The 18694-nt window shown below is 36.5% G+C and overlaps 2 protein-coding genes across 8 annotated transcripts in view; one reads left to right on the forward strand and one right to left on the reverse strand.

The window, feature by feature from the left end:
* The window catches only part of LOC100248256 (DNA topoisomerase 3-alpha), an 81258-nt gene extending 74682 nt beyond the window's left edge, over positions 1–6576 (reverse strand). For 2 of the 4 annotated variants that reach the window (XM_010651052.3, XM_059736540.1), the window contains exons 1-7: positions 6195–6575; positions 5425–5603; positions 5261–5333; positions 4867–4989; positions 4637–4758; positions 4469–4541; positions 4253–4369 (exon numbers count right to left, since the gene is read on the reverse strand). In XM_010651052.3, the coding sequence (XP_010649354.1) occupies positions 4253–4369; positions 4469–4541; positions 4637–4758; positions 4867–4989; positions 5261–5333; positions 5425–5603; positions 6195–6470 (963 nt within the window). In that variant the 5' untranslated portion in view covers positions 6471–6575. Of the gene's footprint in view, positions 1–4252; positions 4370–4468; positions 4542–4636; positions 4759–4866; positions 4990–5260; positions 5334–5424; positions 5604–6194 lie in introns of all 4 variants that reach the window. The other 2 variants (XM_059736541.1, XM_010651051.3) reach the window with 2 other exon arrangements.
* Positions 6577–14825: 8249 nt separating this feature from the next.
* On the forward strand, positions 14826–18600 carry LOC100258522 (cytochrome P450 CYP82J17). Of its 4 annotated transcripts, none has more exons than XM_059736542.1 (5): positions 14826–15027; positions 15906–15990; positions 16078–16147; positions 16225–17129; positions 17764–18600. In XM_059736542.1, the coding sequence occupies exons 4-5, from the start codon at positions 16389–16391 to the stop codon at positions 18382–18384; spliced, it is 1362 nt and encodes a 453-aa protein (XP_059592525.1). In that variant the 5' UTR covers positions 14826–15027; positions 15906–15990; positions 16078–16147; positions 16225–16388; the 3' UTR covers positions 18385–18600. The 4 variants fall into 4 exon arrangements, with proteins under 4 accessions (XP_059592525.1, XP_019075063.1, XP_019075062.1 ...); XM_019219518.2 differs by having other exon boundaries at positions 14826–14963; XM_019219517.2 differs by having other exon boundaries at positions 16078–17129.
* Positions 18601–18694: the final 94 nt, after the last annotated feature.

Consider the following 18694-nt stretch of genomic DNA (forward strand, 5'->3'; position numbering starts at 1 on the left):
GATTTGTTAAGCCAAAGAGCCTCAAGAAAAGGGGAGTTAGAGGAATTAATATTGAGGGAGGAAATTCATTGGAGACAAAAAGCCAAAGTGAAATGGGTCAAGGAAGGGGATTGCAACTCTAAGTTTTATCATAAAGTGGCTAATGGCAGGCGAAATAGGAAATATATCAAGGAGTTGGAGAATGAGAGGGGCTTAGTGCTGAAGAATGCCGAGAGTATCACAGAGGAGATCTTACATTACTTTGAGAAGCTTTACACAAATCCGACAGGAGAGTCTTGGGGTGTTGAAGGTTTAGATTGGTCCCCTATTTCGGAAGAGAACGCGTTAAGGTTAGACTCCCCTTTCACCGAAGAAGAGATTTCTAAGGCCATTTTTCAGTTGGATAGGGACAAGGCTCCGGGGCCAGATGGTTTTACTATTGCCGTATTCCAAGAGTGTTGGGATGTGATTAAGGAGGATTTGGTGAGAGTGTTCGCTGAGTTTCATAGGAGCGGAATTATCAATCAAAGCACTAATGCCTCTTTCATTGTTCTAATACCCAAAAAGAGTTTGTCAAAGAGAATATCAGACTTTAGACCCATTAGTTTGATCACTAGTCTCTACAAGATAATAGCCAAAGTGCTCTCTGGGCGTCTAAGAGGGGTTCTTCATGAGACCATCCACTATACTCAAGGCGCTTTTGTTCAAGGGAGACAAATATTGGACGCGGTTCTTATAGCGAATGAGATAGTGGACGAGAGAAGAAGGTCAGGGGAGGAGGGCGTCGTATTCAAAATAGACTTTGAAAAGGCATACGATCATGTGAAGTGGGACTTTTTGGATCATGTGTTAGAAAAGAAGGGGTTCAGTCCTAGATGGAGGAAATGGATGAGTGGATGTTTATCTTCAGTATCTTATGCAATCTTGGTGAATGGTAGTGCTAAAGGGTGGGTTAAGACATCAAAGGGATTAAGACAAGGTGACCCTTTATCCCCTTTTTTGTTTACTTTAGTCGCAGACGCACTAAGCAGGATGCTTATGAGAGCTGAGGAAAGAAATATGATGGAGGGTTTCAGGGTGGGTAGAAATAGAACTAGGGTGTCCCATTTGCAATTTGCGGATGATACCATATTCTTTTCTAACTCAAAGGAGGAGGAGTTGCAAACTCTGAAGAGTCTTTTGCTAGTGTTTGGGCACATTTCTGGGCTCAAGGTCAATCTTAACAAGAGTAGTATTTATGGCATCAATCTTGATCAGGCTCATCTTTCAAGATTGGCTGTGATGCTTGATTGTAAGGCGTCTAGATGGCCTATTCTCTATCTGGGTCTCCCTTTGGGCGGGAATCCTAAGGCGTGTGGATTTTGGGACCCAGTGGTTGAGAGAATCTCAAGTAGATTAGATGGGTGGCAAAAGGCCTATTTATCCTTCGGGGGGAGGATAACTCTTATCCAATCTTGTCTTACCCATTTGCCAATTTACTTCCTATCCTTATTTAAAATTCCCGCTTCAGTGGCTGCAAAAATAGAGAGGTTGCAAAGGGATTTTTTATGGTCAGGGGTTGGGGAAGGCAAAAGGGATCATTTAGTGAGGTGGGATGTTGTGTGCAAACCGAAGACAATAGGGGGTTTGGGTTTAGGGAATATTTCTTGGAGGAATCTCGCTCTTCTAGGGAAATGGTTATGGAGGTATCCTAGAGAGGGTTCAGCTCTTTGGCATCAGGTCATTTTAAGCATTTACGGTTCACACTCTAATGGTTGGGATGCTAACACTTTAGTAAGATGGTCACATCGCTGTCCTTGGAAGGCTATTGCTCAAGTCTTTCAGGGGTTTTCTTTGATTACTCGGTATGTGGTAGGAAACGGGGAAAGAATTCGGTTCTGGGAAGATTTGTGGTGGGGGGACCAACCTTTTGGAATCCAATATCCAAGACTATTTAGAGTAGTAGTGGATAAAAACATTTCTATTTCTTCAGTTCTTGGTCCTTCTCGGCCTTTCTTGTGGAATTTGAATTTCCGCCGCAACCTGTCAGATTCTGAGATTGAGGACTTAGAAGGCCTCATGCAGTCTCTCGATGATTTGTATCTATCTCTTTCGGTCCCAGATGCCAGATTATGGCCATTATCCTCTTCAGGGCTTTTTTCAGTCAAATCCTTTTTTCTAGCTCTATCTCAATCTTCTGGATCTCCTCAGAACTTTCCTTCAAAGTTCATGTGGAATTCTCAAGTTCCTTTCAAAGTGAAGTCCTTTGTCTGGTTAGTGGCACACAAGAAGGTGAATACTAATGATATGTTACAAGTGAGAAGACCCTACAAAGCCCTTAGTCCTGATATTTGTATCCTGTGTATGAAGCATGGGGAATCAGCAGATCATCTTTTTCTTCATTGCTCCTTGACGATTGGGTTGTGGCACAGGTTATTTCAGTTAGCTAAGATGGACTGGGTTCCCCCAAGGAGCATATATGACATGATGTTCATCAATTTTAAAGGTTTCGGTAATTCTAAGAGAGGGATAGTTTTGTGGCAAGCTGCGTGCATAGCTCTAATTCAGGTTGTGTGGTTGGAAAGAAACGCAAGGATTTTTGAGGATAAAGCAAGGAATTCAGGGTTCCTTTGGGACTCTATTGTTTTCCTTGCTTCCCTTTGGGCGTTCTGTTCCAAGGCATTTAAGGGGATTCCCCTTAATGTGATTCAACTGGATTGGATAGCGGTGTGTACTCCATAGGGATTGGTCCTTAGTGGGAGGTCGTTTGTTTTAAGTGTATTTTCTTGTATTTTAGTTATCTTTGGTGGGAGGATTTCTCATCCTTCTTCTTGTACTTCTTTTTATATTAATATATCTGTGTGGCGTTTCCAATCAAAAAAAAAAGAGGGGGGTGGTGTTCTTGAGAAGTAAGGGAGGGCCATGAAGAATCCATAAATCACATCCTTCACTATGTAAAGACAATATTTTTTTAGAGATGTTCTTTACTCTATTAAGGGTGTCTTGGGTGTTTCCCTCGTCAATTAAAGAGATACTATTGGGTTGGCATGGTTCGTTTATGGGCAAAAAGTGCAAGAAAGTTTGGAGAGCAAGTTCCTTATGCATTTCTTGGACGGTTTGGAAGGTAAGGAATAGAATTGCTTTCAAAGATGACATGCTTTCCATCCAAAAGTTAAAAGGCTCTTTTGTTTTGCTTTCTTTAGTCGGGGATTAAGATGTTTGTAAATGATGGTCCTTCGACGCTAATTAGTTTCATTGATTGGTTGGGCTCTCATTGAGGGTGGGGTTATTGTAGCACCTCCTTTTCTACAGCTTCTTTTTTGTTTGAGCCGTGTGGGGATGGGTGTATTTATTTTGTATACCTTGGATCACTCTTTTGGCACCTCTTTTTAATATATACTCTTCTTTATTTATCAAAAAAAAAGGGGGCGATTAGTAACAATTACAAAGACAGGGCTACAGCTACCAATTGCAGATATTGACCATGCTAACATTCAGGGCTACAGCTACCAATTGCAGCTATTGACCATGCTAACATTAGATATGGTACTTCTACTCCTAAGATAAAGATTAACAGAAGAATCTGGGTTAAATAATTGGTTGAAGACTTGAAACTTTGACTATTTATAGCAGAATCCAATAACTGCTTCTGACCATGTATCCCAACTCTCAATTCCTCTTATCAAATCAAGCACTTCTGGCTATTGCCACTATCTTTATAACAATTCTCGCATGTAGATTACCAGCTACATTTGCACATTCCCTTCATGCATCATAACAAGGAGCTGAGGGATTTTAATGTGTAAATAGAAGCAGAACTCTGTTCCAACAAGGCTATAATCAAGTTTTAAATTTTAAACTTATTCAGATTTCCAAGGTCATTGTGTTCTGGGTGTGTGTGTTTAGGTGTGGGAGTGTGGATCAAGTTAATTTCACCTGTCTAAATGGCCAACTAAAGTCAGAGATTAAAACTTGTTTTTAGAGAATGAAACTATAAATTACAAACCTCTGGATTTAAAATGCAAACTGACATTTTTGTAAGAATGGCTTCTTGATAAGCAAGTAAGAGCTTACAGAATGAACAGCAGAAAGAGGGAGCACCCATGTACACTTGATATATACACAAATTTGGAAGGATGATGGCATGCATTGGGAAGACAATGTAAATATGTATGTATGTATGTGTGTATGTGTGTGCATTGGGAAGACAATGTAAATATGTATGTGTGTGTATTAACAAAGCATGAAACATGTAAAAATCTAACCAAGAATTTTTTTAATCCCAACTGCTTACCTTCATGGTGTGTTCAGAACTCATGTGGAAGTATCTTGATGCACGCTTTTCAAGCTCGATAGTATTTAAAGGATGTGGAGGATACTTCAGCTTCTCCTGCTGTCTAACTTTTGTGACCTAAGTGGCAAAGAAAAAGTTAAATGCTCAAAGGAGTTAGTAAGAACTTCTCTTTAAGATTACATTATGCCCAAACCACATGATTTCTGTACGACTCACAGTTGCAGTAGGTTCCTGAATGCACATCTCATATATTATAACAGCACAAGTATAATCAAATAGATGTGCACGCCTGTCAAAATAATAAAATCAATGAGTTCAAAGCTTTTAAACACTGAAAAAAAGAAAAGTGAAAAACTCTATTCCCCAACAGCATTCACAACTTACATCCAATTGAAAGTAGAAGTGCCTTCATCTGATTTGTGAGAACAGTTGATTGTCCAGAACTCTTCAGGCTCATGTGACTGTATCTCCCAATACCTTTCAACAACAAAGCCAAGCGTAGGGAACTACAGTGGAAAAGGAGGTATTATGACCAATGTATAATGATTGCACATTCTATTGGCAACCATGAATTTGTCATTTATGTAAAATTAAGGTAGCTAACTGTTCCTAACCTGACAAGGACCGTAACTTAGAACAAGATTTCTATCATCAGCAGCAAAATCAAGAACAAATGCATCTCTCAACAGCATGGTCTGAAACCTAGTGAAAGAAGCACCAATCCGAAGATCTATTTCCTGCAGAAGAGTTGGAATCAATTTCAATTCCCAGCACAGAGGAAAGACTATAAAAAGATGGAAAAATATTAAAGTACAAATAGATGGGCCTTGCCACCCATGAATCAAAAAATGATATAGTAAAAGCAATATAAATGCATACAGAGGAACAAATAAAAAATCCAAAACAAAAGGAGTAAAAATTTATTTGAATTATGAAATATTGTATATTAACAGTAATGTAAACATAAAAAACTGAGAAAGTCCTACTTGAGTGTGGAAAAGTACTCACTTGCCTAACATCCACTGCATCAGCAAACAATTGATTAGGTCGAACAAGATTCTGCACAGATTCATGGATTTCCCTGAAACTCCCAAGATCACACATCAAAAAGGCTGAACTCAAGAAGAAAATCAAAGTTAAGGAACAAAATGTTACTATTATCTAAAACCTACCTGTCAATTAAAGCAGAGAAACGAGCCCTCCACACATCGATATGACGATTCACCTGAGCGCAAACCTCAAGCACTTCAAATGCAATGTTTTCTCCCTCTCTATCACAATCAAGCCACAACACAAGCCACTGGCACTTCCTAGCTTCCTCCTCCAAGGTCCTCTTGATATCCAATTTGTCCTAAATGAAAGACAATAGATCCATGTCAATACATTCCGTATCAACCTAAATCAGTTTGATATCCAACGCTGGCCTATTACATAGCAGCTTAAACTTTAATTAATTACTAGCTTAACATTGAATTAATTACTGCAAATGAGGCAAGGTATTGAGCGTATAGCCTAAAGCGCATTTGATAATCGATATCCATTATCAGCTCATTACTTAACTGCTTAAACTTTTGGTCCAACTAGCGGCTTAGCATAGTAAGAACCTAGCTTTTCCAGCAGTCATGAATTCAAACCTTACTGTTGGTTTATTTCTCCCTCATTGCACATGAGGAGGGGTATTAAGGCTTTAGCCTAAAAGTCAGTTTGATATCCATTATTGGTTATTGCCTTGACAAGTGGCTCAACAAGCTAACAAGGAATCAGAGCCTACAGTTTCAGAAGTTCATGAATTTGAATCCCACTGCTTGTTCGCCCTAAGTCGCCTTTCAGATCAATCCAGTCTCACATTTCCCCAACCAAAAAAGGAAAGCCCTAATTCACTGGAAACAAACAGATGTAGGTAACCTCAAAAAAAATCTCAAATCGATGAAAAGAAACAGACCTCGGGGACGAACTTGCGGACAGGAGCGTGGTAGAGGTGGGCAGGGTCACAGGAGTGCCACTTGCGGAAGCGGTCTTCGAACTCGAGCTCCATGAGGTGGCCAATGACGGAGGTGACCACCATTTGGCAGTGTTGGCCGCGAATGGAATAATTGAACTCGAAGAGCTTGTTGTAGCGGGACCTTCCTTCCCTCACCCTTAGCCCTTGATTCCTTGACAGTATGGTCGCCACCGCCTTCGCCACCGACGGCTTCTCCGCCACGTTCAGCACCTTCATGCTGCCTATGCTCGCCCTCCAATTTTCCCGCCGTTTTGATTTGAGAGGGACGTTTCTCAAGGAAAATTTATAATTACACCCTCCGAGGTTATCATACCTCTCTAAATTACGAATTGAGAAATTAAATTTGCATCCATCAAATTTCTCATTATATCTATCTTAATTATCATCTTTTTAGGATAAAAATAGTCACCCATGAAATAACCAAAATTCCCTTCAAGAGAAGTACATATTCATCTCCCCCTTGTTCCCTCATTTCTTCTCTTTTAATCTTTTCATAAACCTTGTAAATTTTTAAATAAATAAAAAATGTGTTTCTCATTAATGAATAAGCAAGTAATTATATTTAGGTGGTGTTTGTTTTTTTTACTTTTTACTGAAAACCATTTAGTTTTAGAATTTAGGTTGTTTGTTTTTTTACTTTTTCATGACTTATTATAAACTTTTTATTAAATAGAAAAAGCTAAAATATGTGGCTTTTTCTAAATAGAAAAAATAATACAATGATTTTTTTTACTTTTTAATACTTAATAGAAATAAAATACTACAAAAACAAACAACCTAATATTTAATACTATTAAGTATTAAGGTTCTATTTAGAATTAAGTAAAAAAACAAACACTACCTTAGTGATATTAAAAGTGTAGAGGTATGCTTTTTACATCTTTTCTATATTCTTTTCTATATTTTTAAATCTGAGAAAAGGAGGTGTCACAAAGACGGTTCAAAGTTAATAGGTGGAACATATTAGAATTGTTCAACCATGAACTTTCAAACATCCTTATAAGTTATAACATTTAACTATAATTTCACCTTTAAGAATGTTTGAAACTATACTTCTAAATGCTCTTAAGGATGTTTGAAACTATTATTCTAAACTGCACATCTAGTGTACTAAGTGTTATGATAAAACTCCTAAAAGCATAATATAATGTAACAATAATAAATTTATTATTTATTAATAAGATTTCAATTTCTAATTTTATATATTCTATTAATGCATTACAGTTTTTTAGTATTTTGGCATCGCATTTCTTACATTGTACATGACTTGGGTGCCTTAAGAGTTGCACAGGAGATCTGAATTATGGGTTCCTCACAAGTAAATGATTTCGTTCAAAATTGATTCATGAACCTAAACAATTCATTTGATGTTATAATGTGCTACCTTCTAATTTGAGGGATTACTATTCTTGGTCCTCAAGATGAGGGTTTCCATGGTGAGTTCACTTGTGTGATTGGTTACACATTGGTCTGGACCTATAGTGAGTCAGGAAATTGGCTATCGAGTAATCATGATCTCACTAAGCTAGTATATTGTATGAGATCTCAACTTGAGAGGATACTAAGTTTGTATTAAAGTATTCAATGACTTTGAACTATAAGTAAGACCTTAAAGTAGTTATATATTTCTTATACATTAGGTCACTATTAATGAAGGTTGATGACACTAAGTATACTTGAGATAGGCACCATGATATCTCATTGGTTTAAGACATGTCCCCTTGGGTAATCATAATGATATGTGATTGGGAAATCTATTGTCGATGTAATTCCTTATTTGGAATTTGACATATGTTTTTTGTGAGGTAGAGTATGTTAGTTGATCATATATAGGAGAATTTGAAGACTTAAGAATTGTAGAAATAATTTTGAAAAGTTGATAACATTCACCTCGTTAGATTATAAACTAATAGTTCACGGGCAGCATGCATATAATGGATAGTAGGTCATATACCCATGTTCTTGTATCTTATTGTAATATTATAAGATATTGGAGGTTAGTTGACTCTCTATAGTGGGATGTTAAGTAAATTTCATAATTGGATTATGAGGAGCCAATATTTTTCTATGGATCCTAATGGCCCCTGGTCAAGCTTATATTCCATGGTGACATGGCATTTTAGAGTTACTTGTGTTCCTTATTCACATGTGTGCATAAGGGTATTTTAATAAACACTTAAGCTTACACAAGAACTTGCAAATGGTCTTTCTTTATTGAATTAATTGATTAATTAGAGCCCATTAAGGCTAATTAATGAATTAAGATCCAAGTGAGTTGAATTAAGTAACCTAAACCCAATATGGTCTCTAGTCATTTAAGCTAACAAGAAGCCTATATAAACCCCTTTTTAAGGGTTTAGGCTTGACTTTATACATTCAATTTTCCATTCTTCATATAAAAAAAATAAAAATAAAAAGTTATAGCCACCAATTCTTGTAGAGGATTCCATCTCTCACATGTCAAGATCTAGAAAGAGAGTCATTGAATAGAAAAATAGAAGGCTCTTAGTTTAAGATATCTACCATGTATACAATGCATTTACTCTCATAAGATTTGATTTGGGAACATCCATAGTTGAGGTAAAACATTATTATCTAGATCTAAGTGTTTTAAATACTTTTTTTTTTTACCATCATTATGTAGATCTAGAAAGCATTTGGGATAGTTTACATGCACTCTAATCAATCCAAGGTTGGGATGGAGTTATCTAGGGATTTTCCTAACAACTAGTATCAGAGGCCTAGGTTATAATTTAGCACATTAGAACCATTTTAGGGTGTACTAACTTTGTTTTGCAAGGTTTATTATTCAAACCATGGCGATAGGGACAAATTAATGTATGATTATGAATAATGTGGGATTGAATATGAATGCATGTGATTGTTATTTTTTATCTCTTAAACGGTTGTACACTCCATAAAGAATTGGGATTGAATATGAATCCATTTTTTTAGTATTTAGATAGGTTGTCTGCTCCTATTTGAAGCAACATAGGATTTTTTTCTATGATATAAAAATTGATTTTTTATTCATTCACGTAATCTAGGAGAGGCATGGGAGCAATTTAGGCATTCAAGCATACCCATCGTGAAGAAACCCAACCAAAAATGTGAGTTTTCCAATGGAGAAGCGGTTAGAGAAGTAGAGAAACTTTTCTCAGATTAAAGATGCTACAACAATGAGTCAAGCACTTATTTACTAGCACTCAACCACTCATTTGAAGACTAGAGTGCTCTTACAACACTCAAACACTGTGATGAAAACTTAAATTCAATATTTGGATGACTTTAAAAAGCCTATTTTAGTGTGTTTGAGGCGCTCATAACAAACCTAATGTTTCAGTTTGTTGTTAATGCATTAGAAAATTCCTTTTGATGAGTTTTGTGAGATTTTTGAAGAATTAAGACATGTTTGACGCATTTTCATCACATCACAGAGAATAGAGTACTCAAGTGGGGGAGACTATTATTGATAGCACATTCCATTCTAAGCATAACCCTTAATAGCGCGCTAGGTAGAGTCCATTGTAGATAGTGTTAGGATTGAGCCCCTAAACGCAATACATGATGTAACAAAGTTAGACTTAACTATTCTCTTATTATCTTTTTGGTATATTGACATTTATTTGAGCATTCAACTCATGTCTCTTTCATTGTACATTACTCGGATGCATTATGAGTTGCACAGAAAATAAAAGTCATGGGTTCCTTGTAAGTAAATAAGTTGTCCACAGTTGGTGCATGGATTTAGGCAATCCAATAGATAATGTAGTGCACTACCTCATAATTGGAACGATGACTAGTCTTGGCCGTTGAGACAAGTTTCCCATGGTGAGTGCACTAGTGTATGTGATGTACACTAGACAAACCTATAGTGAATTATGACGCAAAACTATCAATTGTCATGATTCACCAAACTACTATATTGCATGGGCTTTCAACCTTGAAAGGATATTAAGTTTGTGCCAAAATTGATAAGAGACTTTAACATATGGGTGAGACCCTAAAGTGGTCATATATCTTTATGGATTTGGTCACTATTGATGGAGGTTGGTGGCAACAAATATTCTTAATAAAGGCACCATGAGATCTCATGGGATTGAGATAGTGTGTTCCCTTGGATGACCCAAAGGACATGTGATCATGAAATCTATAGCTACAGTAATCCCTTTAGTGGAATTTGACATATGTTATATGAAGTTAGAGTATGTCAATTGATCACATAATGAGTAGGAACGGTAATTCAAGATTGAAAAGGTAACATGATAGGTGATAACATTACCTTGTTAGATTACAGATACCAATTCATGGGGAGTCTGCATAAATTGGATAGTAGGTTACGAACCCGAACTTCAGCTCATTGTTTTTTACATAAGGTATTGGAGTGCAATTGATCCTCTTTAGTGGAATGTTGAATCAACTTCAAAATTGGATTATAAGGGAGTCGATACTTTTATGAGTCCTAACAGTCCTCGCTTTGAGCTCACATACCATGATGTCATGGTTTATAAGGGTTGGATTGGCTTTAGGTTAATTCTTATGCTTAAAGGCGTTTTGGTAACTACATAGGGTTGCATAAGGGATAATGAACAAGACCTTTAGATTGGGTTAATTGATTAATTAGATGACCCTATGTAGTTAATTAATCAATTAGTACTCGTTTTGGGTTAGATTAAGTGACATAAGCCTTGATGGGCTTAAGTCACTTAAGCCTAATAGGCAACTCTATAAATACCCCTTTGAGGGTTAAGGTTTCCTTATGACTTTTGGTGAGAGTTGTCTTCTACCTCCAAAAAGAGAGAAATAGAGAGAGCTATAGTCTCTTCCATTCCAAAGCCCACACTTAGGAGTACCAAGATAGTGGTTCGAGTCATTGGGCGGAAGATCTTGGGTGTATAAGACCTCCTTAGATGTAGGGTATAGCGCACGGGATGCGTACAGGCTACATGCATGGGAATCGCATGGCATGTGCAAGTGGGCAACAACTTGAGGAAAAAGACTCTTCAGTTTTTCTAAGCATGTTCTTCAATGAATGGATTTTGATATGAGAATATCCAAATCATAGGTATGAGTTTCAAATCTATAAATCTTTATTCTATAATGGTTTTTGAAGTCATTATTTTTCATTGTGTTAGATTTGGAAAGCCTTAGGGATAGATGCATGCATCTTACAAGATCCAAGGCATGAGAACAGAGTGATCTAAGGTTCTCAATAGATAGCACACCTTGGGAGCATCAATCTAAATTGCACACTTGTGAATTGTGCACCATTAAGTGGTGGTTTGGATTGTGCATTTAGGGAACCTACACTATGCACTTAATGAAGTGCACTTGAGGGACTTTGATTAGATTGCACACTTCTAAGTGTGTTGTGGTGAATAGTTGATTGGAGCCAAAATATGTACTCTAATGGCACATATTTGATGTGATTTATGCACTATAAGACACTCAAATCATCTAAATTGACCCAAATCGATGCTAAGGCCCTAACCATGGGTTTAACTTTTATTTTGAAGATATATCTCAGGTTTAAGGAAAGAAAATGACACAAATTGAAAGCATGTTAGATTTTGAAAGATCAAGAAATTAAATTAGAATTGAGTGAGTCAAGACTCATGGACAATGATGCATGAAGCAAGATTCATCAAGTTTGTATGCAAATTTGGAACTCAAAATCTGGTGGCAACATATGCTTTGACTTTAAGGCAACATTTGGAGTACTTCCCGAAGTCCATTTTGGGTAAGTTGTATATCATTTTGAAGCTCTGGAAGTCAAAAACCTAATGCTTAAAAAGGTGTTCAAATCAGAGCTAAAATGAAGAAGTCATGTGCAGTGTTTTGAAAGGCGCTCTTGAGACACCCTCTAGGGCGAGGCGTCCAAAAAATGCCTTAAGGTGTTGGCACAACAACGTTGAACACAAAAGGCGAACGCTTTTTCGCCTAAAGTGCTTCAAAGGTGTGCCTTGCATACGTCTTTCACGTCTTGCTCACTAAAGTGTGAGCCTTTCGTTTACTGAGGTGGCTAATAAAAAAAAAAAATAGAAACAACTTACCGTTGAAGACTTTATAACCCCGTAAACACATTGAAGGCTGAAGAGGGAACAAAGAGAACAAGTTGGGGGAGAAACCTAACCCTAACCCTAGCTTTTCATGGTTCGTATCTTCGACGACCTGAATATCAGCTTCTTCTTCGGCAACCTGAAGATCGACTTCTTCTTGGGCAAAAACATTGAAGTGCTACTCCTCTTTCTCACTCCGACGACTTCATCTCGACGTAAGTTCTCATTCGGCAGCAACACAACGTGAAGAACTGCATTTTCCATCTCGATTCTCAATAGGTAGGTTTTTTCTCTCTGTCACTCACCATCTCTTAGTCTTACACAGTCGCACTCTTCTCATCACCTCTTCTCTATCTGTTTCTCACTCATCTCCTCTTTTCTCTCTCTTCGTTTTTCACTCTTTTTAGTGTCCAACTTCTCATAGCTTCAAGTCTTTAACAACATTATTTTTCTTCTCTAGATCTTTCTCTTTTTATTTTTTATTTTTTCTTCACAACAAAGTCAAATAAATCCTAGTTGCAACTTTTATTGTAGCAACCTAGATCTTTTCCTTTATTTATTTTTTCCTCACAACAAAGTCAAATAAATCCTAGCTGCAACCTTTATTGTAGCAGCCTAGATCTTTCTCTTTATTTATTTTTTCCTCACAACAAAGTCAAATAAATCCCAACTGCAACCTGTATTGCAACAACCTAGATCTTTCCCTTTTATAGTTTGGTTCAACTAGTGGAGCGAGAGGGCTCGTAGTAAGGTATGGATACAAGGAGTGGGGAAACATGGGATGTTTCGGGAACCCAATAGTTGTATCTGGTTCTATCCTCTGTAATATTCTCTATTGTATAGTGGAATTATTCTCTCTCATCCGTGGACGTAGGCATGGTTGGCCGAACCACGTTAAAACCTCGTGTACCGTATGTGTGATTGTTTTATCTTTGTGTTCTTGAACTAACATCGTTGGCATCAAAGCTTTCGCTGGCACTACAATTGGTATCAGAGCTTGGGTTGAAGATTTCTGGAAGAGTAAAAGATCACAAAGCACACAAGATGAAAACAAAAGGAATTTTCACTGAAGGTGGAGTCAATTGCTCTTTCGTGGTGATATGATACAAAAAGGTTTGTGTCATGGAGAGATTGAAGATTAACTTCATGTAATTTGGTCCAAGGTGGAGATTGTTGGAAATTGTCCCAAATTCCTAATTAGTAAATATTCCTTTTTGTAAAGAATATTGTATAGAATATTTCTAGGTTGATATATTATTGTAATATTAAACTTCCTTATAGAATAAGGAAGGTTGTTGGAAATATCTCTATAAATATTCTAGGTCATGAGGGGAAAAAGTTATGAGATGGAGATGGGCCTATAGAGACTATACGAGGTGGATAGAGATGTGAGGAAGAACGGGAGGTACCTGGTGGAGCGAGAGGGCTCGTAGTAAGGTATGGATACAAGGAGTGGGGAAACATGGGATGTTTCGGGAACCCAATAGTTGTATCTGGTTCTATCCTCTGTAATATTCTCTATTGTATAGTGGAATTATTCTCTCTCATCCGTGGACGTAGGAGACTTACATTAAAAGTGAAATTTAAAATTCATGTCTTTATATTTAAAGATCTCGTTTAGTCGTCAGTTTATCGTATTAATTTAATCTAAATATAACTTTTTTTATTTTATATCTTGGTTTAACTCACTAAATTTAATTGAACTTATATTAAAATTCAAATTTGATCCCATTAATTAAATCTAAGTATAATTTTTTATTTTATATCTTGGTTAAACTACCTAAATTTAATCGGACTTACGTTAAAAGTTAAATAGAATATATATAATTTTGTATTTAAAAATCTCGTTTAGTCGTCAATTGATCCCATTAATTCAATACCTAGATTTAATTGGACTTACATTAAAAGTCAAATTTAGTATCCATATCTGTGTATTTAAATATCTCGTTTAATGGTCAATCAATCCCATTAATTCAATCTAAATATAATTTTTTATTTTATATCTTGTTTTAATTACCTAAATCTAATCGTACTTACATTAAAAGTTGAATTTAACATCAATATTTTGTATTTAAAGATCTCGTTTAATGGTAAGTTCATCCCATTAATTCAATCTAACAATAATTTTTTACTTTATATCTTTGTTCAACTATTTAAATTTAATCCGACTTATATTAAAAGTCTAATTTAATATCCATATCTTTGTATTCAAAGATCTCGTTTAGTTGTGGTCATCGATCCTATTAATTCAATCTAAATATAATATTTTATTTTATATCTTGGAATTATATTAAAGGTCGAATTTAATATCTACATCATAAAATATTATAAATGCATATTTCCATAGATTTGGTGGTATAGTAACTTTAATATAAAGTTAATGTTAAATAATAAGATTGTGTTCCTTAATAAATAAAAAAATAAACAAAAAAAGAAAAAAAAGATGAATAATTGGACTAGTTGACAACTGGACACAAGTACTTTCAAAAATAACAATACCAAAAAGAAAAAAAGGACAAGACCAAGCAGAGTCGTCACTCCGTTGACCATCTCCCAATAACTGTAGACCACAAAGCCGCCAACTGTGGAATCGCCTTTGAATCTCATCGACTCTCATCACTTCTCCTCTCTGCTATCCAGTTTCGAGCTGGTGATTCTCTCTATATTCATCCATATTCTCATAATTGTTCTATTATCAGCGTTTGCATTCATGGGTGTGTGTTTGTTTCTCTTTCATCATTGACTTAGTTTTGATTGAGTGCGTAAATTATCCTTTCAAATTTGTGAAATTTAGAAATGGGTTTGGTGGGTGATTTGTTGTTTTTCCAGTGGGTTGGAGGAGAAACAGTAGAACTTGAATTCTATGGATCTCCTCTCGGTTGCTGGGACTGAGATATGGGTGATGTAGCAGAGAAATGAAGTTTCAGGCCTCTTGTTGTTTTGGTTTCCAAGAAATAAAGAATTCGTATTAACTAAGCCAAAATAGTGTCATATGCTCAATTGAATACCGGGTTTGTGTTTTCAGGTCCAAAATGATGAAAAGTCTAAGATTAATTGATTTCTTTATACATAGTGAAAATTATGCTAAGTATTGATATGCTAATGTCATATTTATGTATGTATGTATGTATACGGAGAGAAGACTGTGCTACTTATATAACACAAATTTTGTAAGTATCTTTTATATCTACTGTTTAGATTAAAGAATTATTTCCCGGTTCCAATATTATGTAGGTGTGTGATTAGATTAGCTTAAGTAGTGGACTACATGTGAATGCAAAATCTCCACTGCAGATAAGTTTGGAAATCTTTTTATCAATAAAATGGTGAGAATATTATAAATCACATTTATATCAAACGCTATTACAGTAGAGGATATGAAAGTGAGATGTGTAATCAATTAAGTACCACCGAAAATCTTTAAAATTGATTTGTATTTGTGTTGCCTCTCTTTCTTTGCTATGGTTATTGTGAGTGCATAGCTAATAGCCTCTTCAGTATACAATTTTCTTGAACATATTTTTAGTGTATGCTTCTTGAGGCAATTTTGTTTTTTGATGAACAAGAAGCAATATAATACCCATGTTTCCAGGTTACTGATGCATTGAGAGAATCTGGTCTTGAATCATCAAACTTAATTCTTGGTATCGACTTCACAAAGAGCAATGAGTGGATAGGTAGATCTATTTGAAAATGAATTATATATTCTTTTTTTAACCTCTAATATTTCTAACTAGCAGAAGGGAAAAAAAATTATGTTTCAGTGATTCTAGGCAGGCCATCAGATTGATATTCAAACGCAGAAGTTAGTCTCAAACAGTTTTGAACCTGGCAGTGAGTCTTCAATTGAGCTCCATTCTCCAGTCTCCATTCCATCATGGATTTGCTCACCCATTTGCTAGCATTCGCAGGGCTTTTTCTGGGTTTGTTGTATTGGTATAATCGATGGAGAGTTAGGACTCTCACTCACAATAGTAAGGGCATATCAGCCCCAAAACCCCCTGGTGCCTGGCCAATCATAGGTCATCTGCATCTCCTAAGTGGCCAAGTCCCAATTTTCCGAACCCTTGGAGCCATGGCTGATAAGCACGGCCCTGTGTTCATGATCCAACTAGGGATGCACCCAGCGGTAGTGGTCAGTAGTCATGAGGCTGTTAAGGAATGCTTCACTACCAACGACAAGGTTTTTGCCTCACGCCCACGTTCAAGCGTGTCAAAGCTCTTGGGTTACAACTATGCAGGGTTTGGCTTTGCACCTTACGGACCTTTTTGGCGTGAGATGCGCAAGCTATCGGTGGTGGAAATTCTCTCTGCTCGCCGCCTCAATGAATTGAAGGATGTACGGATTTCTGAATTGGATGCTTGCATCCAAGACTTGTACTCACTTGGCAAAGACAACAACTGGATCAGTCCAATAGAAGTGGTTATGAGTGAGTGGTTTGAACACTTGACATTCAATTTCGTTCTTAGGATGATTGCTGGGAAGAGATATTTTGATAACGCGGTCCATGGAAATGAAGAGGCAAGGGGTGCTATAATAGCCATTAAAAAATTCCTGTCTCTATCTGGGGCCTTTGTTCCATCAGATGTGTTTCCATTTCTTGAACGGTTGGATTTGAAAGGCTATTTGGGCTCCATGAAGCATGTTGCTGAGGAATTGGACTGTCTTGTAGGAAGTTGGGTAGAAGAACATGTTATGAGGTTAAAGAGTGAGCCCGGAAGCAGGCATGACTTCATTGATGTACTGCTATCAGCAGTCCAAGACACCTCCATGTTCGGCCACAGTCGTGAAACTGTTATCAAGGCAACGATAGGGGTATGTTCTCTTACCTTCACATAAATAGTTTCAAATTTTCAATTAATATTACTAAATAAATACTACATCTACTAGCTAGTAATCATTATTATATTGTACAGGCTCATTCACTTTTGTTATTGTTGTTGCTGTTGTCCCAAAAATGTATCGGTGATTTTAAGAATAAAGAATACTAGTATATATATATATATATATAAGAGTTAACTGATGCTTGAACCTAATATGTTAAAAGAGAGCATAATATACCTAAATCCTATAAATTTAAATTTTTAAGAAAATTGGTTCTTCAACAACATTCACTATTGGTATGCCCTCCTGTGCAAGTAACATAGTGTTTTTTAACTTTAATTTCTTCAAGAGATATATAGATTGAAATGCTAGCTAGGTGGGGTTCATAACCTTGCTATGTGGCATTCACTTACCTCGCGATTGAACAGGAGTCCATAGTGCACGAATAAGGAGGATTGGTGAAACTGGCATCTTTCAATGATGTAGTCATTGAGGGACTACCAATGAATTCTGATAATGCATCTTTGTATATTAGGCACATTAATTTATCCAAGGTTCACTTTTTTTCTAATACCATTTATTTTTGGTTAATTATTTGTTGAAATTTAAAACCATGCATATACAGAATCTCATCGTGGGAGGCTCAGACAGCACATCTATTACCTCGACATGGATCCTGTCTGCATTACTGAATAATAGAGAAGCAATGAAGCGTGCTCAGGAAGAGCTAGATCTAAAAGTTGGGAGGAGCAGATGGGTGGAAGAATCAGATATTCAGAAGCTAGATTACCTTCGGGCTATCATTAAGGAGTCTCTAAGGCTATATTCAGCTGCTCCCCTATTAGTACCGCATGAGGCGACCCAAGATTGTCATGTTTGTGGGTATCACATTCCTAAAGGTACCCGTTTGTTCGTGAATGCATGGAAGTTACACCGAGATCCGCGTGTTTGGTCCAACCCGGAAGAGTTTGAGCCAGAGAGGTTTTTGGGAAGTCATGCAAACCTGGATGTTTTTGGTCATCAATTTGAGCTCATCCCATTTGGGTCTGGTAGAAGGGCTTGCCCAGGGATCAACATGGCTTTGCAAATGTTACACTTGACATTTGCTAGGTTACTTCAAGGATTTGACATGGCCACACCATCAAATGCTCCGGTCGACATGACTGAAGGGATAAGTTTCACCATGCCTAAGTTAACCCCACTATGCGTTATGCTTACTCCACGCCTTCCTTCTCACCTCTATTAGTGCTCACACTTGCATGTGTGTGTGTAACCGGCTGCTCAAGGTATAAACCAACCAGTAGGCTCGTAGATACTTCTATTAATATGATGATGTGATATAATTTTTCCATATGCTATAATTTATAAAATAACTGATCATATATGATACTTTAAAACTTCAAGATAAATATTAATATTTATGTACATTTATTTGTGTGATGAATACCAATTGATTTTAGGATATCTTTATCTTAGAAGGAGTAACAAATAAAAACAAAGAATTTTTCGAATGCTGTATATCTTTCTTAAAGATAGAACCTTTTTACATTGAGAAG

Source organism: Vitis vinifera, chromosome 4 (genome assembly GCF_030704535.1).
Source record: "Vitis vinifera cultivar Pinot Noir 40024 chromosome 4, ASM3070453v1".
In the NCBI taxonomy this organism is placed as follows: Eukaryota; Viridiplantae; Streptophyta; class Magnoliopsida; order Vitales; family Vitaceae; genus Vitis; species Vitis vinifera.